Source organism: Oreochromis niloticus, linkage group LG5, assembly GCF_001858045.2.
Source record: "Oreochromis niloticus isolate F11D_XX linkage group LG5, O_niloticus_UMD_NMBU, whole genome shotgun sequence".
Lineage (NCBI taxonomy): Eukaryota > Metazoa > Chordata > Actinopteri > Cichliformes > Cichlidae > Oreochromis > Oreochromis niloticus.
Genome location: NC_031970.2, coordinates 28889827 through 28916864, shown reverse-complemented (window position 1 = coordinate 28916864; position 27038 = coordinate 28889827). Strand labels below are relative to the sequence as shown.

At 40.6% G+C, this 27038-nt stretch overlaps 1 protein-coding gene across 3 annotated transcripts; it reads right to left on the bottom strand.

The window, feature by feature from the left end:
* Positions 1-322: 322 nt before the first annotated feature.
* Positions 323-27000, bottom strand: atxn7 (ataxin 7). Of its 3 annotated transcripts, XM_025907421.1 has the most exons (14): positions 26820-27000; positions 25289-25389; positions 24640-24741; positions 20113-20325; positions 19827-19895; positions 12113-12217; positions 7797-8085; positions 7044-7363; positions 6613-6695; positions 5656-5936; positions 5316-5496; positions 5084-5205; positions 3840-4989; positions 323-3101 (listed from the first exon to the last, which is right to left on the bottom strand). In XM_025907421.1, the coding sequence occupies exons 4-14, from the start codon at positions 20315-20317 to the stop codon at positions 3084-3086; spliced, it is 2823 nt and encodes a 940-aa protein (XP_025763206.1). In that variant the 5' UTR covers positions 20318-20325; positions 24640-24741; positions 25289-25389; positions 26820-27000; the 3' UTR covers positions 323-3083. The 3 variants fall into 3 exon arrangements, with proteins under 3 accessions (XP_025763206.1, XP_005450357.1, XP_005450359.1); XM_005450300.4 differs by lacking the exon at positions 25289-25389; XM_005450302.4 differs by lacking the exon at positions 25289-25389 and having other exon boundaries at positions 5316-5493.
* Between the last annotated feature and the right edge of the window lie 38 nt (positions 27001-27038).

The following is a 27038-nucleotide window of genomic DNA, read 5'->3' as shown; positions in this document are numbered from 1 at the left end:
TTAATTCTAACCTATGTTTTGTTCATGAATTACATAGCAGCCAATACATAAGTCCAGCTGAAAATGATTCTGATAATGTATACCCCAAAAACAAAACCAAAAAAAAAAAAAAAAAAAAATCTATACACGCTTTTACATAGTATGAATGGTGGTTTTATTTTTTTCTTCCCAGACAAGCTGTATTTTCTCTCGCTTTCACATTCCAAGTCTACGATGCTAAGAAAGAAAACATCCTCGTAATGTTTCCTTGTACTGGAAACAAAGTCAAGATGTCAGTAGAGATTGAGGGTAAACAAAACACTTGAGTGAAGTTTTTAAATACTAACCCTAATAACCCGGAGGGGGCTCAGGCCACACACCGATGCTAAGAAAATCTCAATGTCTTGTCTGGAAAACAAAAACAGAACAAGTGTTTCGCAATGGGCAGCTGACAAGCTCAAGTTCCACTACATTTAGGGTTCAGAGGCAGACTTAAAGCCAAATCCCCTAAATACTTTGAACATTCAAGTAAGGGAAAAACAACCCAACGAATACTGTCCTCAAACAGTTGGGATGAAACAAATTCAGGCACTTTCTTAATTTGATATTTCTTTTAAGAGCTGCTCAACGCGTTCTTTAAAAGCTGTGATTCAAATTACTCGTTTGGCAACAACGATGCAAGCAGTTGGACCGTAAAAATGTTCCTATTCCTTGCAATAATTTCTCAAGTCCCTTCAGCCTATTTTCTTTTTTTTTTTGGAACAAAAGAACAAGTGTTTCAATCATGAAATGTGTTTAAGGTTTACAAAGTGTTACGACTGAAGAGTCCACGAAAGATGGTTAGACAGCGGGGGCACAGCTTCGAGCCTGCACGACATCGCAGAATCACAGGCTAATTGGGTCGCAGAGTAACTTATTTTGTTAATTCGTAGGCAACATAAAATGTCTTGTAAAAGCACATGTGATTGAGACCTTGAAAAGTGAATAAAGGTTTCCTGTCATACAGACACATGCTACAGTGGCAACACTTCTTTCCTTAAAGGATCCCAGTACACGATTCATGAGATGCTTCAGCTTCCACATATAGGCATATTGCATTATATAGACTTGGCAGTGAACCACTTCAAATAGTCATGTTCTCTGACTTTATCATTTTTTTAATGTTTTTTTTTTTTACTAAATAAATAATGATTTTTCAAAATTGTACCAAAAATTCTGCGTGTACAAAAAAATGCCTGTGCAAAAATACGTATTTTAACTATGTACAATTTGTTAACAAAATATGTTTTCTCAAATAGGGATACTTCAATACTTGTTTGATACATAGGCTACAAGAAAAAAAAAAAAGCTAACTAAAGATTAAAAAAAAAAGTCTACTAGGTTTTCCACACTAATTGACATCAGTGGAGGTTCCATAAAACAGGTGTTGCCAAAAGATCTAAGATCTAGTGAAGCCATCTCCATGAATCTCACACTGTAACGCTCGTCCCCGAGACCTCTCGACCTAAGCTATTTCCCAACGAGTTGGGCAAGTATTGCCTGATTTAAGACTATTTTGACAGCGGAACAAGAGTACAATGCCTCGTCTACTGTGACAAATCTCTTCTGAACATAGTGTTACTGCGAGGCATTCAAACTGTAACGTCCAGAGCTTGGGTAGTGGTTACACACACGAGGGACAATCATACCCACAGAAGACAGGTGACGTGCAAGTTTGCTCCAGTTAAGACGTACCATACCTGATTCCCTATGTTTAGAAAAAAAAAAAAAAATTACAATTCACATCTGCCCACATACAGCTGTGGAATTCACTCAGCGGTATAGGTAAAAAGTAGGTAACTTGTGGCTATAGTTATACAGCTTGCACAGATTTTCTTCAATCCACAAATGCGCCATCACCACTTCATAAGCAAGACTGCCCACCTTTTACTTAAAAAAAACAAAAAAAACAAAAGTAGTTGGCAAAGCTGATAGCAGCTTTTTGGCTTGCTTTGTGGACAACTAAAGCAGTGCCTGTGGAGAAAGTAGTTATTTAGTGCTGTTCACAGTTGGGGGTAGGTCTACTGTGGCTATCATTTTGCACGCTGAAAAGATTCCGAAAATTAACAGGCTTCCTCGAGACCGAGCTCTCCCTCTCTGACAAAAGATCCAATCGAATGGGCACATCAGGTGTCCTTTTCACATTTAAAAGCACAACCGTCTTCACCAAGTCTACAAAGCCCCTTTGTAGTTCAGTGTAAAAAGATCATAAGAAATCATAGAAAGGTAACACTTGCATAATTATTCCGGGTAATAAAAGAAGTGACCAGATCATCCCTACGGGCTCGTCTCAGGCTACTGCATGTTACCCGAGGTAACTTAACATGTCGCCAGGGAGAATCACAATAACAAGAAGTGAAACAAGGTGATTGTGTGTATTTTTTTTTAAGGTTTTTGCAAGTAACAGTTTTCTTCTCCTACTGCTTTGCTTGCAAGGCTTCTGAGATCAGGCGCTGGGGGTGTAATTAAGTTGGAAATTCCAGTAGTCCAGCAGAATTTGACATGAGAAAAATTACTCGTACACACACATAAGCACACACACACACTCTCACACAGTCTTTTTTTTTTTTTTTTTTTTTTTTTTTTAAACAAACACGGAAGAGATCTGCTCGTTGTCTCCCCAGTTGCTCAGTGTCATGACGGCTTGTTGCAGCAGCCCTTAACCTGAACCCAATGACCTTTGAACTACAGGACAAGAGACCGATGGCTGTTGCAATTGTTCCTCCTTCCTCCGACCAAACAGGAAGACCTCTCAGAATACTGGGACAACAGTGGCGTGGGGGGATCCTTTGCTTGTGCATTAGATCCCTGGCGCTCCACGCTATCCCCCATTCAGTTCCCCCCGCCCGCACCTCACACACACACATGGCTTTGGGAGAAACGGTAAGGACCACATATACATCATTGGGCAGTCCAAATTATCTCCACCCTGAGGATTGTGGGAAGCTGAGAGTAATGTGGATTTGATTTCAGAAGGCCTCATGCATTCCAGAGCAGTATGCGGACCACTCTGGATTATTTCCCGCCCGCCTGCCAGTTTCATACACTGAAGCCGGACACCGCTGTCAGGGACGAGCCTTTGGCTGGAAAAGGAGAGGAAAAAAACAATCTTAAAATGGTTGTAAAGTCATCAGTCTATAAACTAGCTTTGTAGTTCAAGATTTTAGTTGAGGCTTCAATTTCTAACAAGAATTACTTCTTTCTTTGATTTTGTTCTTTATTTTATTTTATTTTTTAAATCGGGAGATTCAAATGTCGGGCAAGACCATTTAATGTAATCAGAAATGTCTTATCACCTGATACTTTTGGCATCATATATAAAATACTATAAATACCTAATTTCCTCATCTTTACTCAGTTTATATCAGCCATTCGGTTCTTTAATATTTTAATATTTCATTTCATTGATTTTGATAATTCACATGAAAAACAAATGACCAAAAGAAAAAAGTTCTTTAAAAAGGATTATGGCTGAATACCACTTGGGCACTTTGCTTGGAGGATGCAGTTTATGTGCATGATAGCTCAGAACTGCAAGGTGTTCATAGCCATTTATTTTGCAGTAATACACTACACTTTTATTAGTCTGTGTTCAGAATAAGAAAATTGCCGTGACCTAATATATATCTGAAAAATGTGGAACTATAATCATGGTTTAATGTAGTATCCTTCAAATCTTAACAATATCCATCCTTAGCCTAAGATGACATTTGACCCACATCCCCAAATTTGAAGTGCAGTGAACTGAGAAAGGAACAAAATCTTTCACAAGATGCAATCAGTGAAAATAAAAACATCCTGAATGTGTCTCAAAAACCAACCTGATGTAAATGAGAGTTGTTGGGTAGACCCGGTGTCCCTGGTATACTCCGCCCATGCTTCCCATGGATGTTGTTAATGGCAGGTGACTTGGCCACTTTGGGTCTACCTGGTCCTGGCCCCCCACCTCCTACTCCGAGCCCACCTTCCCCACCTCCGCTATTTACGCCACTGGAGGCAGAAGAGCTTTTGCGCTTCTTGGCCTCCAGGCGCCCGTCTGAGGAGTGGTGACTAAAGCTGGTGTGGTGGTCAGATGAGGATTGGTGGTGGACAAAAGGTCCCAAGGAAAGGGTTGAGTCACTGCTGTTCATTACCACGCTCATACGCTTGATGGACTCTGCAGGGCTCCCCGAGGGAGGACCTCGTGCTGGTGGCCCTGAGGAGCCACCGGCGGAACTGCCAGAAAGCTCGGCCTTGAGGCTAAGGGAGTTTGTTCGCACAGTAGGCCCACAGTTAAGCCCCACACTGTGGACTCCACTGTGGGAGGAGGATAATGACGATGAGGACGAAGGACCTAATGAGCTGTGGTGGTAGGTGCTCCCTGAGCTGCCGACATTTGCACAGTTCTTCTTAAAAGAGGAGGAAGAGAAGTTGGCATTGGAAGAGGAAGATTCAGTGGAGCCATGGGATGAAGAGAGGATAGAACTGTTCTTCCTCTTCTTCCCCGAGCTGAAGCTAGCGCCGCTACTGGTATTGTTGGCTCCAGTGCTTCCTCCAATGGTGGCGTTGGGGATGATGGTTACGGAGGAGCCAGACGAGCTCTCCTTGGGCCTAAAAGATGACGAAGATTTGGTAGTGCTGCTGCCGGAGGAACGGGACTTAGGCACCCGGCCTGAGGTTAGGGAAGGAGCTGAAGAAGAAGAGGATGAGGACAAGTGGGCTGAAGGCATCTGCGGCGACGAAGACACTTGTCGGGCTTGTGTGGTGCCATAGGCCGGGTGCTCAGCCCCACCCTGCGGCGAGCTGCGGGCATTTAAGGTGGTCCCATAGGAGAGCACTGACTTGCCCTCATAGGATTGGCTGTAAGGAGTCTGGGGCAAGGTGGCAGGAGGGCCCAGGAAGCCTGAAGAGGGAGTGCTACAGTGGGAATTTGTGCTTGTCCTATGGGTGGGTGCAACAGAGGAGGAGTTCTCCAAGGCTAAGGGGATTTTCCTTAAGCAAAGATTATCAGAAATTAAGCAATTATTAATTTGACTCATAAATTTAAAAAAAAAAAGAAAAAAGGATGAGTCCAAGACTGACTTACTTCCACATTTGGGAGTTGACATGCTTTTCCATCATTGTGGTGAGGGCAGATCGCACTTTGTCCCATCGCCGGTCAAAGGAATAATAGCCTCTCCCAAACAGTCGACTCCCAAAAGTACAGTACTGGGAATAGAAGGGAAGAACAGATGAGAACTGTAATCTTTAATGGCTTGACCAGTGTAATAAAAAAAAGGAAAGTTCCTTGGGGGTAACTGCAGATGAAGTGCACTTACAGCTGCCGGTCGTGGATGATAACCTGAATAGTGACAGTCCAGTTTCTCAGCATTGTCCTCACGCTCCTCGTTCTCTCCCTCATCACTGGATGGTCTAGAAAAGCCATCGGGGGTCGTTTGGGGATGGTGTAGCGACTCGTGGACTGCTGCAGAGTCTCCAGAAATACCACCTCCGTGACTGCTGTTTAGTTTAATGGAGAGAAATTGTGGCTGGTCATTTTCACCTTATTCATCAAAGCTGAATCAAACTGAAACTGTTTGTTTCGTGCCTGTGTGAGCAAAGCTACACACAGACACAATACAAGCACAGCAAAAAATCAAAGTGTGGCACAGCAATTACCGTGGAAGACCAGGGCTGTGAAATTTGGGCTTTCCAATTGGCAAAGGCTTAGTGGCATCAAGGGCTGGGCCGTTTCCATGAGCCACCTGGTGGGCATCATGGCCAGGGGTGAGGTGGGAAGAGGGGTGTGGGTCCCTGAGAGGGGGGTTTTGCTGGGAATGATTTTGGTGGAGTTCTCGCTCCCTCTCCCGCTCCCTTGTTCTGTTCTTGTGCTCTGCCAGCAATGTGTCAAAGCGCTTCCTCCGCCCTGGCACCGCCCTCCGCTGGCTTAAGGAATGTGTCTGTTGAGACATTATAAAGTTAATAGAATTTTCATTATGGTAAGAGCCAGAGAGTTCTCCTTAGAACGGCTCTTAATTTCCTTTTTTTATTGCCGTTTATACTTGGCAGCTCTGGCTCTAACAAATTTTTACAACATGCATGACACGTGCACGGCTCGACTGCAGTCAATCACAACCATCCTCGGAAATGCAAAGAATAACTTTGGTAATATTCTACACATTATATAGAATAATACAACATAATTGAACTCTATGCCAAAGCGCTCCACTTCTATTAAAACACAATGAGTGACAGCGTTGTGCTTTTTCATTAAACACAGACATTGTAGTTTCCTATATTTCAAAGTAGAGTTCATCATTACAGGCTCCTCAGAGTTACGCTGTGCTCCTCTTTGTGGCAAACCATCTGAGCTGACAGCATGTGTCCTAGAAACACCGGCCCTCAATTGTCAGCCTGTGGCTGCCGTGGGAAACGCTCACCCAGAGGTTTGAAGCTTGCTGCCTCCACAAGTATGTCAAGAACACGTTAGATCATCTTGTGAATCTAGCAAGTGTGCTTTGATCCTCATTGCTGACAACAAGAAAAACTGCTGAGCATTACCAGCCCAATTCTCTTTAAAAAAAAAAATGCTTTTATACAGCCCAGGTGCAGCGTGCAAAGCAGGGACTTTGTTACCTTGCATGTTAGGGATCTTGTGCAGGGTTTTCGAGATGTCACATCTATAACGCCACAGTGGATATCTGGATTAAACTCACGTTCTGATGGCAGAGCAAAGGGGGAGGAAAAAAAACATTTGTTACCTTCATAATTTGGGACAAGTTGTGTTATGCAAAACATTAATATTACGTAATCCTTTCCCCTTTAAGCTAATGTATGGGACATTTTGTTTAAGCTGCCGACAACATTCTGAAATGATGTTTGCTAATTACACTCTTTCATAGGCAATAAAACAGGAAACTAGTGGGAGGTTGGTCTAATAGATTAAAAAGCAAGGTTATAAAAAAAAACTTTTAGGCTAAAGCATGTAATGCTGTATGAGACTTTTAAATACTCTGAAAAAATGACAAAATGTAACTAGTCCCCCCTCATTCCACATTTCAGCTGACCTGTGACTTTCTTGTTAACGTGACGTCTGCTACTCGCACTGCTGCTGTCCTGCTTCTTCTCCGAGAGGACAGTGAGGTGGCCCTTGCCATTGGGAATCTGACCTGGGGCCAGTAATGGAGGCTTTGGTATGGAGGGACAGTTAAGGCCTGCTTTTAGGGCTGATGAGGAGGTTGTGATGGCGGTAGTGTTGGAGCTCACAGTGGTGCTAGAGGAGGATGTAGAGGAGGATGAGGTGGTGGCGGGGGCAGATGGAGCTTGCACCGGCTTAGCTGGCGTGTCCGGCTTCGGATGCATCTTGTCCATCTTGACAGCTGGAAGGCTGGAAGAGAAGATGACAGCGATGAAAAGGGTGGCGAGGAGGAAGCTGAGGGTTAGAAACAGTGAGCCAGTGACAAGCGTATGGCAAGAGACAGATGTGGACATATGGATGGTCCTGCGAAGACAATCACTACTAATATGTTCCGCTATATATCAAATACCTTCAAAAGAAGAAAAAGGTCAAAATCAATACTAGTGTATAAATGTCTGAATCAGATTTCTACAGAGAAACAAGCAGTAAAGGCAAATAGCTCTGACTGCCACATAAACCAGCAATAAGCAGTAGTACCTTATTTTTTAACCACTAGTATTGCTACAAAAACTATTACAAGTAGTCTCCATTTCAAAGTTGTTGTTTTTTTTAAATCAGACTTTAGTATGTCTGCCAGAAATGTGGTTGTAACAACCCTGCACTTGTGCAGAGTGAAACTTACATCTTTTCTGGCTGGTTCATCCTGAAGGGGGCAAAGGGGGGTCTTCGCTGAACGCCCGGCAGCTTCTCTTTGGCTGGTTTGACAAGTTTGGGATTGGAGGACGACGATGAAGAGGAGGATAAGCTTGAGCTAGCAGCTGAAGGTCGACCAAGGACGCCTCCGGTAGCCACTGCAGCTACGGACACCGAGCCCATCCCGGGCCCAATTCCACTGCCGCTGCTCCGGTTCCTGACAGACGCAGGAAACGGCGAGGTGGACGCTGGCTTGCTGGCCGAACTGTGTCTTCTCTCTAAAATGATAACACAAACCAAACAGGCATTAAAACATAATAGTTAACACACTAATTATAATCCAACAGTACTATAGAACTAAACATAGTTGTGACTCATAAAAAAAAGAAAAAAAAAAAAAGAGAAATGGAAACATTAAAAATCTCCCTCTAACAGCTGTGAGCATGTTAGCTGAACAGCTAATAAGCAGTATTGGTGATTCATGCGCTGCATCTTGAAATAGAACTGGCCAACAGGTCAAGAGCTTTCTTTCTTGCTTGAGCTTCTTATAACAGCTGCTGTGCAAACTGATGAAAGGCAGTAAGACAGCAGAAAAGGTTAGAGTGATGCTTAGTTGTGGATGGAAAGACAAAAATAGAACTGGGGGGGGGGATGCTCATGTGCTTAAATCCAAATCTAGCTGTCTTTAAGCACACTGCTTTCCAAAATGAACAAACCCTGTGTGAACACGAATCCCACCAATTACACATTTACACTTGACAATTACAGATCTACTTTCAAAGAAGGCTCTCATCACATCCTATTTTTAGTAACAGCGTACAACAAAAGCTGCTGTCCCAATGTCACCACTACACAAGCACTTCATAGTTTAAGGTTGATTAGCTGTCACTGCATAAACAATTACAAAGAAAAAGCTAGACAAAAACATCATGAAGGATTTTTGTTTTAATTCAGAAATGACTGGAAGCATGAAGCAGAGAGATTTGAATCTCGGCAAAAGCAGCAGCTCTCTAACAGAAATAGTGGGCGTTCTGGGTGACACAGACCGACATACACTCCTGCTGCTCTGATTACACGTAGAGAAAGAGAGACTGACAGACGTGAGCGTGGGTGTCATACGCCCTGCCTCGATCACGCTCAATCCAGGGAGCTCCCTCACCTAAACCAAACTGAGAATTTTCAGCAGTGAGGAAACATCTGACATGGAGAGAATCTCCTGCTGGAAGCTGCATGTGAGCAAAAGCAACTGCAGGCAGCTGAAGGACATACAGAGAAACAAGACAGACAAAGGTGACTAACGAGAATTTCAGAAGAGAGACGGCAAATAAACATTTGACTCAACACTCACAGTTAACTCTGAGCAGCAGCAATGAAAGACAGGACAGAAAATAACTGCATGCTTAAAAAAAAAAAAGAGAAAAAGGTGCACAACATCAGCAGCAGAAGCATTAGTAATTTTCTACCAAGGACCTGTGTCAGCTGGCTACTGTCACCAGTGTTTTTCCTGCATGATTAATAAATAAATAAATAAATAAATAAAAACAGGCACCTCCACAAAAGAGGTTTTGGCGAAATGAAAACCACCAGGATTATAGAAAAAAATATTTAAATGGTCAAAAAAATTAAAAAAATAAAAAAATAAAATAACAGTAACATGAAAGGTCTTCTGCTAAGTAAGGTCACCTAGACCCTCTGCCCCAAACTAATCATGCTTATGTGTGCAGTCACCTCTCAATTGTCTTTTGATTTAGTCCCATTTTGTGTGATTCTAACTAACTACATGATAAAGCTGGGGAGTGGGTTGTGGGACAAAACTCACTGTCATCAGGTAACAACAAACAGGCTAAGTGCTCCAAAAAAGTGGAGTGGCTACAAAGGATACGAATACTCAAGAAAGGTACCACTCCCATTTGCCTTCAGCTATATTCCTCAAGAACACACACACATGCATCTAACTCTTAATCTTCTAACTTCTGCTTTCTGAGAAAAAAAGGAAAAAAATTGCTTTTAAGAGTGCCCTCTCCACACCTAGGGGGCTCTCCTACATACCCATTCAACCTACACTCCAGATATTTTCCCCTCCCACTTCTAAGAAGCTAAACAACCCAAAAGCTTTTCTTTCACTGCCTCCCTTCCACTTCCTCTCACTGTCTTGTCCTGTCCCAGTCAACAGCGAACCTCTGCACACAAACTCACACCAAGAAATCCAAGTGAGACAGTTGTGCTCCGTCTACAAAACAACAAGTCAACAGCAGCACCAATGGTAGTCAAAACTGATGTAGGGGAGGAAAAAAGGTAAGGGAAAAACAAGGACAGACAGACAGAAGACATAGGAGGAGCCTTAATATCATGTTTCATATTATCAAACAGCTGGCTCAGTGGCATGGGGGAATCCCAGCCTGCAGAAGTGAAAGAAAGAAAGAAAATCAAGAAGTGTGATGGCCTTACTACAAACTCCACAGGCATCATGTTTAAGTAAAGACAAAGTGTAACCTATTAAAAAAAACAAAGGTAAAACTAAAACCTTGAGTTAACAAGAAAGTCAAATCCACCGTGGTTCCCTTCTTTTACCATTTGAGCTCAAGACACTGAGTGCAAAATTCTGTATGTCTCGATCTCTGAGAAGTCTTTCTTAGACAAGTTCATAAACGAATGCATAAAATGCCAGGCAAAGCAGCAGCTTCCTGTTCTGTGGTGAGTGTCACCCCTGCTGGGCTCAGCCTCAGCCGAGAAGCACAGACACCTAAAGGGAGACAGATGGGCTCAAAGAAGCACGCTAATATCATATTGAGACCATCTCAATGGTGCCGAGATCAGTGCCTTTTCCCCGCGTTAACGCCGCACGGGGTCCTCCCATAATGACATCACAGAGAGGACATGGGGTAAAACACAGCAAGAGCACTGCTGCTCTGTATGGCCACACATACTACCATGGCTACAGAGTTTCACTTAGATTTAGACTGTGTGGTTATAGCTGATGCAATAAGTTCATTAAGTGAAACTTTTTAGAAAAAAAAATTATTTTGATATTGCATGGTTTAAAAGCTTCTTTAAAAAAAAAAAAAAAAGTAATTCTTTGCATCCAGCGGCTCAAATCGGAAGATTTACTGTGACGGGGAATCTTTGGGTTTAGCTTCACCTCCTGATTTTAAGAACAGAACTTAAAGATGTTGCAAAAGATGAAAAAGAGACTGGTGCATTCATTATGATAAACACACTACAGACAATCTGTTCACAGGAAGAATCAGCAGCAGCAAACAGCTGAAGAAACAAATATCAAGAAACATGATGAAATCACTGTAAACCTCTGGGTGCTTCTACACCATGGATCAAGCCGAGCACAGTCTGCATTAACAATGCGACCCTGTATATGGAGTAAAGCCACACGTTCTGATAATGATTGTTTTACTTTACACTTGGCACTGCCATCCAGTGTTTATCTACAGTTCCTTCAAAACCCCCTGACACCTCAAAATAGAGACTGTATTTCAGACACACCTGTATATCTATACTGTTTAACAATGATGGAGAAGTCTCTTGAGTGACGTTCACACAGTTCCAAGGACAGTTTTACCCTAGAAGCCACATGCTGCTATACCTCCCTCTTGTGGTTGACCTTGATAAGTGTAATTGCTGCTGCACTTCAGAGAACACCAGACACTTCCAGGTATTTAGTGGCCATTAAAAATAATAAAATTCTCCTACATTAAAGGAGCATTCCTACACAACAAGACAAAAGAGGTGCTATTCTACTTCTTATTGTTTCAGGAAGTGAGTTAAAGTGAAAACAGACAGCCTACTTCTGTGGGAATTTTAAGACACAGCTTAAATACTAAGCAGGTGAAATCTGTGCACTGAAACATCCCCAGCTTATTGTCTTAACAGTACTAGAAATCTTATCTGAGCTGTAATCTGTTAAAACAGCCCACTACTGGAAAGACTTGAGAAAGACCTGTCAAATATTAACACAGGAAATTTGAACACACAAACACTAAATAAATAGGCTACTGAGTGGAGTTGAAAACTGGATGGGGGGTACACAGAGAGAAGAAGCACTACTAGGAGTGTGTTAATCAAAGAAACATCACATTACTCTGGGTATGGGGGGTATGGATATAGAGTTCCCCCCCCAATTCTTTATTCCCCAACCTTGCTGATCATCTGCAGTAACAGCCACCTCCTTGTTGTAGTGGATTACTGCTACTACTTGAATCTAGGAAATCTAGCTCTGCACCCCAGCTGCATGAAAAATAACTGAATATATAGATACATCAAGGCGTGTGTGTGTGCGTGTGTATCACTTACCAAAGTGTGCTTGAAAGGCTTGTGGCTTGACTACCTGACCACAGTGGCTGCACATCACCAGGTAGAAGTCGTCCTGTGCGGGACACTGGCCAAATATGGACATGTCTGTAAACGGGAAGATACAAGCAGATGGGGCTCAACTCAAGGAGAATAAATAAAAGCGTGACCGATGCCACAGTTGGCAGCAGATTCTGCAAAATACACACTGTTCAATGTGCAACCAAACATCAACCGCTTAGTTTGTTTTATATTTAATGTGCATTTGTTGGGGAGTGGGCCGAGGAGTAAATAGACAAACGCAGCAGACCACAAGAAAATACGTTCTTGGCTGAGCCTTAACAGCAATTCTGAATTATTGCCTAGCACATACAGTAAGATCCATAAATGTGTGAACAAGGCCATCATTTTCAGAGTTGTCCTTTTCTACTCCATCGCAGCGGAAAAGGAAATTTAGTACTCACAGTGTCATAAATGTAGACTCAAGTTAAATTCAAGTGGTACAAAATACTGCCCCACCCATTTAGCAATGGTAGATATTCTTTTACATAGCTCCTACATTTCACTGTCTCAAAGTTAAGTGGACAAACTAACATAATTATAACATTTTCAGATTATAAATAATACATTAAAGTCAATATCTGCTTTTCAGCCAGTCAGTGAGAGAACCTATAAAGTAGCCAGAGTTGAGGTGCTTCTGGAGCTACATACTTTCCATGCTGAGGGTGTGTGCAGTGGCTTGTGTTCTACTAATCTGCATTGAGGGCAGTGACCTGAAGAAACTGCTCTGTTTGGCCTTTAAGAGTCAGGGGGTCCTTTGTTGCCTCAATGTCCTCCAGTACAGACAGTAGGAGGCAGTATTGGTTTAGTGACTGAGATAATAAAAACCTGTGTAAACCTGCTTTTTCTGCACACACAAAACTGAAACCGATAAAGACTGAAGCAGGTGTGAACAAAATCTTATCAACATTCATTCCTAAATGACGCCTTGCTGGTCAGAATACTCGTGAACAACTACTAAATGCTAATTTAACACTTGAAAACAACTCCTAGCCTTTTATATTCTTAATTTAAAATGAAACAACAGGGAAACAGACCACACCTGGCCATGAAACTGCATATCAGTTAACTGTCCTATTTCTTTTGAACCTTTGAAATAGATAAACTATGTAAAGCACTGCTGTAGCAAGAGCCTACACATATATCACACAGTGCTGCTTTATTAGAAATCCACTGTGGTGGTTTACAGAGGCAAAGTTCGGAAACTGCGCTCTTGTTCAACAGCTTAGACAAAATCAATTTTTAACACAATCCATAATAGGAATTTTTACAAATTAACAAGCTCAGGAAAGCAGTTTGGCCAAGTAAAGTCTACACATGCAACCCAGGAGTGATTTGTAAATATAGATCACTTATGAGCCCTTATTCACCATGAGAACAAGTACTGGTGATAAGCACCAATCCAAAGGTTGCCTTTCCAAGATATAAACAAACTCAGTACTGGCTTAGAGCGTGCAACATTTTCTGACTCAATAATTAGGAGATATCACAAAGCAATCAGGTTTAATAAGGTGGGTGCTATCCCCTTAGTGCTTTCTATGTTGTTATTAAGAAACAAAGAAAGTCTGCCTTTTGGAATGCCACACTCTGAGCTACCGAGGGAAACTACCAGATATTCTGAGAATGGGCAGTTTTGCAAAAGGTCCAAATGTCATTCTCAATCTTGCCCAGGTCGCAACTCTTGTTTGAAGTTTCCTCTGTCAAACATGGCTTGATTATTTAATTACCTTTTCCACCAGTCCAACAAAATACTTAACACAAAATGAAAAAAAAGAAAATGGAAAAATCTTTTTTGCCATATTCGTTTCATAGAAGACTAAACAAGTTTTGGACCCCTGGTTGAAATGTCAAAAAAACATTTTAAGGCTATGAATTTTTCTTTTAATGACTATGTTTTTTAAAGCTCAATTGACCAATTAATTAATTGGTAAAAGTAATTACGAAATTAACCTATAAAGAATGAATTATTTTTGCAGTCAGGCAGACTAAATGGAGTTATTTATGGTGTTTTTCAAGATGTAAAAGTTGGCTGTCCCAGGTGTACAGAAATGCTTAAAACCCAGCTTAACTAAACTAGTCATGTAGGTTACCACCTTGTGAAATCTGATCCCTAAGGTCAGGTCATATTTCCATGAAGATGACAGTATAGGGTTAAAATTAAAATGCTGATGCACATAACATCATAGATCATGATGCATTTCTTCCTGGATAAAACCTGGATAAAACTCTAAAAACGGGAAATACAAATACAAAGAAAACCATAAAAAGGAAAAATGCAAAGGTGTCTTCAGCTCGAGAACCTCTGCCCAATGACAAACCTCACGCTTTAAAGCCACTCCAAGGCAAATCAGAGGGAAGTGCTGCTTCTCAGCAGAATGTGATCAAAATTTACCCTGGCGGAGAGAACCAGAAACCACCTAATTAAGGAGGCTAATTAAGAGATTGCCTGGGGCGTTATGATGAGATGAGCAGAGGAGAGAATACAAGAGCAGAGAAGTGGAGCCCCTCTCCAATATGCTCCGCCAGGACTGTCAAGGGTTCTCCAAACATCACTGGCCAAGTCTTGAAGGGATGAGGGCCATTAAGCAAAGACCGTATAAAAGATGTACCTGGCAGATTCTCTCTCAAGGAGGTCAGAGGCAATTGTGTGTGGATGAATTGACAAGTCCAATGCTACTTAATGTGTGTCAATTGTCTGAAGCTATTTTGCCAAGTGTCTCCTTCAACAGCAATGGACCAAAAAGACTTGCTTTCAAAGTATCTGCTTGCTACAAAGAGGAAGGAAAATATCCTCACTTAATGGACAAAGGCATGTGAATTACAAGTGGTAAAATGTGACATGGAGTATTCACTCGTTGCCAATTGCAAAAGGACAAACCATCAAAGCAATAGCTAAATGCTAGCGTAGGCAAATTCTATGTTCAACACATCTATTTTAATTCTATTCTGTATATACCCAATTTGCTTATCCAAGTAGCAAATTGCAGATATAATGAGAGAGCAAACATATTTGCCAAATCAATAACTTCCTGTGTATTTTTCATTAAAACTGCCTTTCTCTCAAATCTACTGAAACAGGACAGGAACTGCAGCATCCAACCACATTTCCTCACTGGATCAATAGCAAGGTCAAGCAAGACTCGTTTCCAAACTGCTGCTGCAGATCACGTGCAGTATTTTTCATTAGTATTTTTCTAATGGGATGCTCAACTATGAAAGCAGACATGCTATACAGCTTTGCTACTCCACGTTCAGTGCTGTAGCACTAAATGGCCTTTACTGCTAAAACTGTCCGACTTCAAAAGTGCTCCAACGCTACTGTGTCTGCCCTCCTCTCAACCTCCATTTTCTTCTTTTTCAAACATGAGGTGTTAAGGACAGAGAGAAAGAAAGTCACTCTAGACAAGAAATAAGACAGAACAGTGAATTTAAGCCAAAAGGAAAAAAAAGGGCGCAAAACGGGAACAAAGTTGCAGTAAACGAACAGAGAAGCCGTCTGAGGCCTCTGCGAGACAAAGAGGCAGTGAGCAAAGGACCTACGCTTGAAGGAGGAGGAAGAGAGAGCCTGAGAGCACAAGGCAGGGGAAGAGAATGAGAGTCCAGTTAATTTCAGCATCCTCATCCGTGGCAGTGATGAACGATCTAGGTGCAATCGTAGCAGCTCTGGCTGCCGCTGAGTAGCGCACATGCTGGCTGCATCTGACCTGTGGCTGACAGTGGCACTACATTTCCCAGCTTCCCTGACTGTGACAGCGGCACTGTAAAATTTATCAACAGCGTGACAGAATGATGAATTCATCAGTCATCCGGTACCATACATTCTTACAATCTGTGTGTGTGCGTGTTATTCATCTGCGTGCGGTAGAATGGCAGTAACGCCACAGGAGGAATCTGGTGGTGAGTCATGGCAGAGCGATGTAGTCATCCACTTGTAATACCCCTACCAGACGCACGCGCACACACACAGGCTTTCTATGAAGACAAACTTCTGCCACGAGCAGCATGTGTTGATGAGCCCCATGACACAAACAACAGTCACTGACAGACGCCGCAACATGATAAAGACATGTTTCATGACAGCCAAATGTCAACTGACCCCGCAACCTTGAATTTCAGATGAGCATTCTGTCTCTGTCCTTTATGCGGAAAAATGTTCTAAATGGTTGACAAATGAAAAGATACAGTGACTTAGTGGTGTCCTACGTCTCGTACCATCAAAACCACTCCATTGCACTTTGGCGCTGATTCTCCAAGTTTCATGAACTCTACACAGGACAGAAATTTTCCGAGACATAATCTATCATTTTGTGTTTTGTTGACAGCGATAGAGAGCAGCATCTAACTATCTCCCGTAAGCATTCAACTCGGTTTAAGCTGGTGGCTAACCCAGCATACGACTTACTTCATTTTCCTACTCAAACTATTCCCTTATCTGCCCAACGCATGTGAGCATCATAGCATCAAGCACATAGGACACTCTGCTGACCACACACACACACAAAAAAAGGCAATATTAGAGAAGTCCTCTGTGAAGCAGTCTGCAATAAACCCCCTCCTTTATTCAACACATAAGGAGGAAAACCAAATAAAGTTGGATATGCAATGATGACAAAAGTGTGGGACAAACTAATGTGCCAAAAAAGAAGAGAGGCTGAACCGCCGATCTCCACACTCATTCAAAGTGTGACTTCAAAGTGCATTACTACTAAGACAGTGAGGCCTTAGGGCTGTCCCACTGTTAAACTCTCAAACACACAAGGGCTCTCTCAGGTTTTTTGAGCCCTTTATGCTCACAGTGCATTTCTACAAACACTCCCTGAGGGAAATACCCACAGTTCATTGTGTTGTGACGTTAAACTCTGGGTTAAGGGGGAAAGCCTGAAAACATTTAAAAAAAGTAAATAAACAAAGGAAGGAAAGAGAAAAAAAAAACAAAAAACACTAATGTGAACCAAATGCTATATAATGTGTTCATCTATTCATCACCTGTTCATACTGTGTTCGTTTTTGTTGCTGCTTGTCAAAAGCAAGTGACTTAGTACTTCTTAAAGCCACTGCCGAGAAGATGTTCAATTCACATGAATGGCTCAGCCTTGACCATGCAGAAAGTAAACAGTGCAACATAAAATGCCCCAAACAACAAATATGTTTTTGAGCCATCAAGGTAATATCACATGGTATGCCCAAACCTGCCGTCCTATTCCTGTATATACCATTTTGAGTGGCCAACCTCTGGCACACAATCACTAAACAGGTAACATCATCAGTCTGTGAGGGCTCAAACCCTGGGCCTTAAGATGAATTTATACTTCTGTCTTAAATCTTCAATGTTATGATGTAACCTACACAGTTTCCTGACGATCACTTCCTGAGAAATGTAACTACATGTCAAACTGATGCAGCCAACAACTATAGTGATTGGCCTGTTTACTACTGTCAAATCTTCCAATGTGTTTCTGCGCACTTTTTCACTCCAGTTTTTGAATTTATAAGTGACAGAATAATCATCATCGCCTCAATATAAGAAATTGCAGATTTTAGCAAATTCCTGGATGGAGACTTCCGAAACTATTAGTATAGATGTGAGGAAATGTTCAAATAAGTGGAAAAACTTGACAGACAAATATGTTTGACCCAGGGAGGGAAAAACGTCCGAGCTGTCTTATCGGTCACCATCATGGCTGGCACCACATATAAAACAAGAGGGCACGACCGCAAGGCAAATAACAACCCATCACATGCAAGCTCGAATGCTGGCTACAGCAATTGCCACTTATATAGGTTACATTGTAGGTGTATGTGACATGACTTAAAAATACTGTCCATCCAATATGTAGATCAACGCTTTAACAACGATGAGAATGAGAACTACTAAAATTTAACATTTGTGCCTTCACAATGTGAATCACCTAGGTCAGAAACCTGTTAAATTCTTTGATGATTAAGCACACCACAGCGAATGATTCAAAGCTGGCCAGAGAATTATTGATGGTGTCGACGTCTAAAGGAGCTTCTTGCGGTTTTTGCTTGATTAGCACCGTTTTCTCTTGACCAAAATGATACATGTAAAAACAATTTCAAAACAGAGATTATTATTTTTAGCCCACATTTAGTTCTGAAAAGAAGCTTAAACTAAAGAATGCATTTTAATCTTGGTGGCCTACCTACTGCAGTAACTGCCCCTTAACAGCAAGGTCATACATGACATGCCCTGCTTGTTTCTCCGTCAGCAGGAGATAAAATTCCTTTTTAGAAAGTAACTACATCGTGTTGAAATGTTTAGAACACAAGAACAAACATGTCATCTCCATAGGTATACACTTTTAAGTAGACTGCCTAACTAATAACTCAAGACAGTGCACATCATTAGCTCGGCATAACGTCTTTCATAGAACAAGCTAAGCTTACAATCACCGTATCACCACAGTGACAAAGTTGATTCATCACTTGATTTACTTGTGCCTCAAATGAACAGGTTAGTCCTCAGCTCTTTTCGCCAGCAGACTCATCCTTATTTCAACCTTGAGGTCTGGTGTCTAATATGTCAGCTTGGAAACTTAAGCATCACAGTAGTCTTAAGTAAACAAAATGCAATTTTACTTTTATAACGATTTACCTTTGTGATGAAATTCATTCTAAATCAAGGCCTGCCAGCAGGCCCAATCAGCTAAAGCTAATCGAGGTGTTTCCAAAAATAAAACAGCAGTACAAACTGCTTTGAAACACCTCTCTCTAGCTCAGAAGCCAGGCAATGTGTGTGTTGTACATTTTGAGCTTTAGCTCCTGTTTAAGATGATGCCCTCTGCCATGATTTTACAATTGTCCTTCAAGAGTTTATTAGCTAAACCTACCTACTATGTTTTAACCCTGGAATAACCACACATACTAGCAGAACAACAGTCATATCAAGATTTTAATCAGTGTAGCCTGGTTGATTGTTTTTATCCTATTCAGGGTTTTATATTTTTCATACATGAATAGCTCATGCATATTGGTTGGTGGTTTAAAAGGCCAATAAATTATATCTTTAAATTCCACATTTTGTAAAATATTTTTTAAGTATTTTTCTTAATAAACAGTTAAATTATTAACATCATATGTTGGTTGTTAAACTGAAGTAAGCAAAAACGTAACTTAACATTTTAACTTAAATATATTGTACAAAAAGCCCAACTTGCTGTTTTAACAGCAGTAGTTGAACAGTATTATGCTGGCTTTTGCTTCGAAAAATCAGAGCTATGCTTACGAAGTAACTTTTTAACTTCTTTATACTTTGCATTTCTCTTAGCAACAAACATCAATGTTGTCTTAAGGTAAGGGGAGAGATGTGAAACATGGTGGAAGTTTTGCAAAATGGGAGAAATATGGATGCGAAAAAAAGTCCTTTTAACACACCATCCAATGAAATACACATTATCACTTTAGTCAGCAAGTCCAAGTTGCTAATCGTTAAGTTATTTTAGGTTCATGTGCAAATGTCACCACATGAATTACCGACACGTCTGACTGATTATATCCGGGTGCGCTTGTTTTACTATATGTTTTGCAGAACGACGCGAGTAAAGTGTTTGAATCCGTGAGTGAATGTATGTATGCGTATTAACCCCCATAACCAAAATACACCTTTGGCCCTAGAGGGAAAAAAAAAAACACTCACCTTCTCTGCACAAACGCATGGCTTCTCGATTTTTCCCGAAGTCTTTAAAACTTTCCTCCGATTCAGCACCTAAAAAAATGAGGCGATCCGAAACACACAAATGAATAGTTGCACTTGCTTCCCTGCCCGTGCTGTTGCTACCAGTAGCGTTTCTTCATATTCAACCGAAAACTGCATGCACTCGGCCAAAAAAAAAAAAAAAAAAAAAAAAAAAAAAAGACAGGACTGGCAACTGTCGCGCTCTACCTCGCTTCCTCGCAAACATACGGCACGCTGGGGAACTCACCGTCGTTGCCGTGGAGTTTGGCGGCGTCGACCCAGCTGCTCCAAGGCTGTCCCAGCATTATATCTGGACTAGGCAACGATCTCCGCTCCGCAACAGTCGCCATTGCTGTGGAGCCTTCTCCCCGCTGGATCTGCTGCTGCTTCAGCTGCTGCCTGGCCGCTCGGCGCTGCTCCCCCCTGACGTCATCCTCGGCCCTTTCCGACATTCTTTCCGCTACAATGTAACAACACGAGAGTCAGCGCTGGTAGAGCTCGGGATAGGAGGACTTTTACACTGATTGACACGGGCATACGCGTGTTGTTTTCAGCAAACCCGCCTCTCAGGGAAAAAAAAAAATCGCCCTGTGTGGTAACTTGACGTTACAAGTACAAAGCTTACACAACATACTGTTTAACGTCGAATAAATAGGCCGGCTGGCGATTCAGCTGAAGGCTGCTGGTTCCCTTGGCTGTGGCTCACTCACTAGCTAACGTTAAGAAATTTAAATTACATTTAATAATTGTACACTCTACTTGCGAATAACGATGCTATCAAATACAGTGCTTTGAGGCAAATTTGTGATTGGTTATAAATGAACAACAACAGTAATAATACCAATTTAATGCACAAGTTATTAGTTAATAAGGATCGGTTTTGAGATTTGACTCAATATAAACAGTTGTAAGATATACTAAATACTTTTTTTGTAATTGTGGGTGTGACAATAGAAGATGCCTGCACCATGACATATTTATAATTAATGATCGATTCTTTGTTTTCTTCCCGTACTAAGAAAATGTGAGCTTTAACATCTTAAATATATCAGCCATAAAGCTGTGCTGATCAATATATCGAATTTCTACTGGTGACTTACGAGTGAAATACTATATTATAATGACTTTATGTTTAGAATGTATGCATTAGCTTCCCAATATACTGAAGAATATGAGAAAAATACATTTAGAGATATTGACTTTGTGTAAAAGTATTATGGTCAGTTACATTATATTCCATTTAAACACATGTCTAAGATGTATTAATGCAAGACTTCAGAGATTTTTGAATGACATGCACAAACCCTTTAATTTCTAAGCATTTCAGATTTGCAAAGTCTATTATAATCTACCAAGTTTACTTTCACTTTCAAAATGAAACATTTCTCATTCACCCAGACAGCATGTGCTCGCCTAAGTAAAGCCGAACAAGGAGAGAGAAAAAAAAAGAAACAAAACAAGAACTGGGATCCTTTTACATTCTTGCCAGAAACAAAACCTAGAAAAGTACAGACGTCTTGTAAAGACGGTGTAACACACTGACTGAAATTACTTACAAATGGCACATCTCATCTGTTGTGGCATTTCCTCTTTAATATTAATCATGCAGTGTTGGACTGTGTACCCATTTTACCCCTCTACCTAAAATTCTTACTCCAATTTAGCAAGAATTCAAAAAAGCCTTAGACAAAAATGGCCTTCGCCTTCTCAAGTACAGAGTTTAGTGTAGGAATGCACTGATATTATCAGATGAACATCAGTATCAACTGGTGTCAGTCTTCCTGACTGCTATCGCCTAGCAAATGCTGATCGGTTTCTGCGTCGTCAAATCAATCAGGTGCTCACACGTTGTGATGAGGAGCTCAAATAGTTCAAGTAAATTTAAAACTTCTCTGTGCTTTTAGCACAAAATGGTAATAAATAAAAGCAAAGACAAAATGAGCAAACAAAGGAAGGAAAAAAACAGTATTAGTACATTGTGACCTCAAAAGTCTGTTTGAAAGTAGAATTTTACCATCATTCATTTAAAGGCAAATTAAAAACCTCGTCCTGAGTATGCTGGCTGTGTGTGTGTGCTCAAACACTATGATGAAGAGCATTTTTAAAGACTGAAACTACAATAATGTCAATTTAACAACCTTGATGCCAGTTGGTTTAATGTTTTAACTGGATATAGTTATTTGACGTGCCCCCAGATTTCTCATTTCTTCAAAACATCTGTTGCCTTTGTTGCCATAGCATCACATCTGTAAGGTCAAAGCAAAATGATCGCAATAGTGTAGGTTCAGGAACTCTGCCCAGCATAACTGTGACATTCTTGTGGGAAGAACCAGTTAACAATCAGTGCACTGATCATAACAAGAGCATTTCAAGAGGAAGAGGTCTGTGTGATTACCGTCATCCTTTCACGTACCCTCACTCATTAATTTTAGAGAACTACTGCTTCACTGGAGAGGAAATAATTTGCATATGTAACTTATTAGCACCATATATTAGTAGCCGAGTGTGCTGACATTTTCTGAAACTACCCTGAAACAATTATGAGTAAAAGCAATAACATCACAAAGGTAGTGACAACATGCCTCTGATACACAACAAGAACGTCAAGTTTACTGTACCTGAAAGAGGTCACAACTGCTGCATCTTGTCTGTGGCTTAGAGGAAGAGATCCCCCTTTCTATACACTCCAGTATAAGGTGATTGATATTTTGGTATAGAGCCAACTCTTCAACTGGAGCAAAGTCCAGCCCAGCTGGTCTTCCCTAGTTTTATGTTCTTTAGGATTTTTGGGGGGGACTCAGATCCTGTCCCTTTCAGTTTTACATCGTGATTCACAGCAGACATTTCTACTCTACTTGGCTACATTACCTTATGGTTTATTTTGCTCTGTAAGCGCATTAAAAAAAAACCAAAAAACAATTTCAGTTTACGTGACCCCCTCCTCATGTTCTTGCTGTTTTTATGAAATCACCTTTAAGTAAATACTCTTAGTTAATTCCAGATTGCCCTCTCACAGAAGAGAGGGCTAGTAAGGTGAAAAATTGAACACTCCCACTGGTCCTCAAGTCATATCAAGCTTTTGTTGAGTTTATCTTTGTTTCCAGAATCAATACCTATGTCCAGACTGTAAGACTGTATATAAAGATGGAACAAGCAATCATGATGTCATTATTGTTTTTAGAGACAGAAACTCCCATATGCTAGCTGGCCTCATTATTATTTCAGAATACTTCCAGGATATCTGAGATAATATTTATGACATTATTAAAAAATACTGAATACTTTTTTCTTTTTAATTACTGCAGTTTGCAGGCAGTACCATTAATTATTTTTATTTTTTTTAAACGAAACAAAGCGCACTTTCCACCCTTTTCTAACGAGTTACTGTCACTGATGACAGACTGCCTAATTGAAGTGCTAATATGTTGAAACAAGGTGCCAGCAACAGTAGCACTCCAGTGCAAATGTAAACCAAAACTAGCCAAAAGAAAATTTAAATCATAAAATAACTGCTTAATACCTTAATTTAGCAATAACTCAATTAACTTAACCTTGTAAAGCATCAAGAGCCTGCACAATATTGTCACCAAGAGACCTTGTACCAGCTATAACATAGCTACATCAGTAATCTTCATCCACTGTTTGCTTTTCCTGACATATAGATTGTAATTACCTTGACTAAAATCACCATCAGAGACTGATATACAGTTCTCACTCTCAGATAGGCCTGGCCTTTCTTTGTTATTGTGCACACTGAAGGATGCAAATGCATGGTGTTGCTATATTGCTGATGTTTTGACACATTTTTTTTTTTGACATGTAAAGATTTTTACTGGTATTACGAGGAACAGCCCTGCTGTACAGATGGAACGCACAGACAGAGATATCTGCTTATTACTACTAAGTAACAGACTAATAAAACACTAGAATTTCACTCACCAAAACTGAAGCACAAATGTCTAGATTAGGCTGTACCACACACCTGCCAATCAAAGTGACCATGCATTATGAAAGAGGCTTACCTGTCTATGAGGCATAAACTGTTTATTTGTACCAGGCTATAAAGATGTCTTACCGTCATTTACTTGCACATTTTAACATAACAGCCTGTAAAGATTGACTTGCTTTTGGGGCCAGTCTCAAATGGCCAGTTATTTATCTAGCACTTCCATGTTGGATTCATTTTCTAGCCCAAAATTTGCCACTTGGTCAAACACAGCAGGAGCGTGTAATCATCTCAGATGATTTAATCCAGTGATTCTAATCAAAATCTATTGTGAGTTCAAAGAACAGAACAAAGCAGATTAGCGGACGCTGGATCAGCCTGCTGATGTTGAATCTTTTAAGCAACATACAGAGAACAGATGCTGTAAAAATGAAGACCTCTGTAACACTAAGCAGTCCAACATAGAAGTCTTGAAATTACACAATTTGTGTAATTTCCTTGATACTTACCGAGGGGCAGCTGCACTGCTCGTCTTTTTTTAAATTCAAACAATTCATACACATATAGTAGTAAAAAAAAAAAAAAATCTTAAAACCCAATACAACAAGTAGTATAAAGCATATCCTCAGATGCAACTCAGTGATGCTGTAGTCTCATTAAGCAACACTTCCTTGATACTGAATACTTTACAATAGAAACTGTATTCAGTGTTGGGCCGTTGTGATGGAAGTACTACATGGCTAGGTATGATTATTCTGCAGCTGAGGAAACGTAAAAAAACCACCACATGTCAATAGAGTTTTGAAATGAACAGCAGCAAGATCTTACCTTGGCAAAACAAGAAACAAGGAATTTATCTTTAAACTCAATCAGATGATCCACATCAGTTTGGGTGATTCCTGGCTGGCACACACACACTGGATAGGAAATCTGGAGACATACACAGACATGCATTGAGGGAAGATGTAACTATACCACACCTTTTCCTTTCTAAAGTTAGTAGGTGGAATTTTTGAATTATGTGTAAAAAACACTTTCATTCCTGCCCCCTTAGTGATCAACTTAGTCAACATAAAGCAACACATACATCTACAGGAATCCATTTTAAAGACATGTAGACATTTTTATTGTTTTTGTTGTCTTCATACATTTAAGGCATATTGCTGTTTATTCAGTAGTGTACTGTACCATATGGATTCCACCAACTTTACATTTGTTAATCGAATGTTGTTTTGCTTGTTTTGATGCAGCCCTTTAAAACTTACAACCTAAATACTGTCAGAACTAAACCACACTTCTTAAGTTTAAGTTATCTAATGTCAAAGATTTGTTATAATGAGGACAGAATCAAAATAAATTCACTGCAGGGAGACCTGAATTCCAGGATTTACTGGTGCTACAGGTTTAAAAAAAATTGTGTACTGCTAATATACACAACAACTTTTAGCAAAAGCAGAAAGAAAAATAAGAATCTTACTGCTGCAAAAGTGGCAGTCCAAAACTATTTTCACACATCAAGTCTGGAAAATGTTCAGAGAGTCAGGTCGGGAGACTGTCCAGTGTTTTCTCTTCTCACATCTAGCTCACAGCAGAAGATTATTAATTGTTAATAGTTAGTGTGGTTTAGGTGAACAAGCTGCCTGGCTGGAAGGTTGAGGACACAGGACACAGTCACTCAGTGTAAATTCACCACAGTACTATCTGCGCTATTCTCACATTCGACAACACGTAATACATATAGACTATCTATCTACATGTATAGACATCTAAAAGTCAATACTTTCCTGTTAACTTTCAATAAGTTAGAGTGGGAAACAATTACAGAGTATTATGTAAACGCTGGCATATGGGTGGACTGTGGAACATGCTATTTAACCTTTCGACAGCAACAAAAATTCTGACTTGTGACAATGCAGAAGGGAAAAGTTTCAGCAGAACTAAAATATTAGTATTACATTTGATTCTGTATCCATGTGCTGTCAAACAATACTAACAGACAATTCTCACATCTCTTTTTTATAAATGCCAACACTGATAAAGTGGCAAAGAGCTAGTGCCACCATTATATCCGCTGGCCTCTACAGTGTCACAGTATTAATACGGGCTTATAACATGTTTATCATTATATCCGAAAAATTGCCTAGAATACACTAATATATCATCTGAACATCAGTAATACTGACTTCTGACCAGCATGTAAGATTATGTTTACGATGGCAGCAGCCGATGTCATCTGTTGTGTTATCTGCTTAATTTATTTATTTTATTTTTTTGTTTTTATCTTTCTCAACTGGGTGGCTAAATAACAAAAGCTACATAAAAACATGAAAAATAAAATGACATTCAGACAGAAAAGATATGATCCAATTATCACAATGATTGGAATGGGGAACTGGTTATGCTGGATTTCCACCTTTATATAGATTCACTGAAAAGGCCTATACCGGTTAGGAACAATGTTAATAACATTCTTACGGAATATAAACATACCAGTACCCGTAGCTTAGCCTTAGTTCGGTTGTGGTTTTGACTTTACGAAATGAGTACGTTAAAGGCCATGAGTGGAAGAACATACCATTATGTCATTTCTTTAGAAAAACAGTTGTTGTCATTGGCAGACAGGTGCAACTCTGACACATAGATAAGAGAGAACACAGGAACCAGAATTTGTATTGGCTAGAATTGCTGCCACTTCTACTCGACACTAATTACACTATCGTAGTTATTTTTTTGAATAAAAAAAGACAACATTAACCTTCACCGGAAATACGGTATTTGAAAACAGACCAAATGTCTATTAGCCGTTGTGTCATGACAGTAAGCTTAATCCAGTGTGGGTCTGTGACTGGTACAAACGTTACTAAACAGCACTGATGGCTAACGTTAGCCTGCTAGCTGGCTAACGTTAGCCAGCCATGACTAGCGCCAGCGAGGAAGCTGACAGCAGCCTGACAGCCCAGCAGAAGTCATTAGCCGCGGTCACATATCGACAACAGCTTCACACTTACCAAGGCTCTGGATCCTGTAGACGTAAGTCTGACACCTGGCTGATATATATCAACTGGATGCACAGAGTGAAGGAGACAGAAGACGGTGGAAAAGAGCGAGTTTAGTGCTCAGCCTCTGTGGAGGTCTTCACTTGGTGCTTCCATGTCTGTTTACCAGACTGCATTCTGGGACAGAGAAAAACGTCACCGCGCCACGACGCAAGCGCGAACTGACCAATG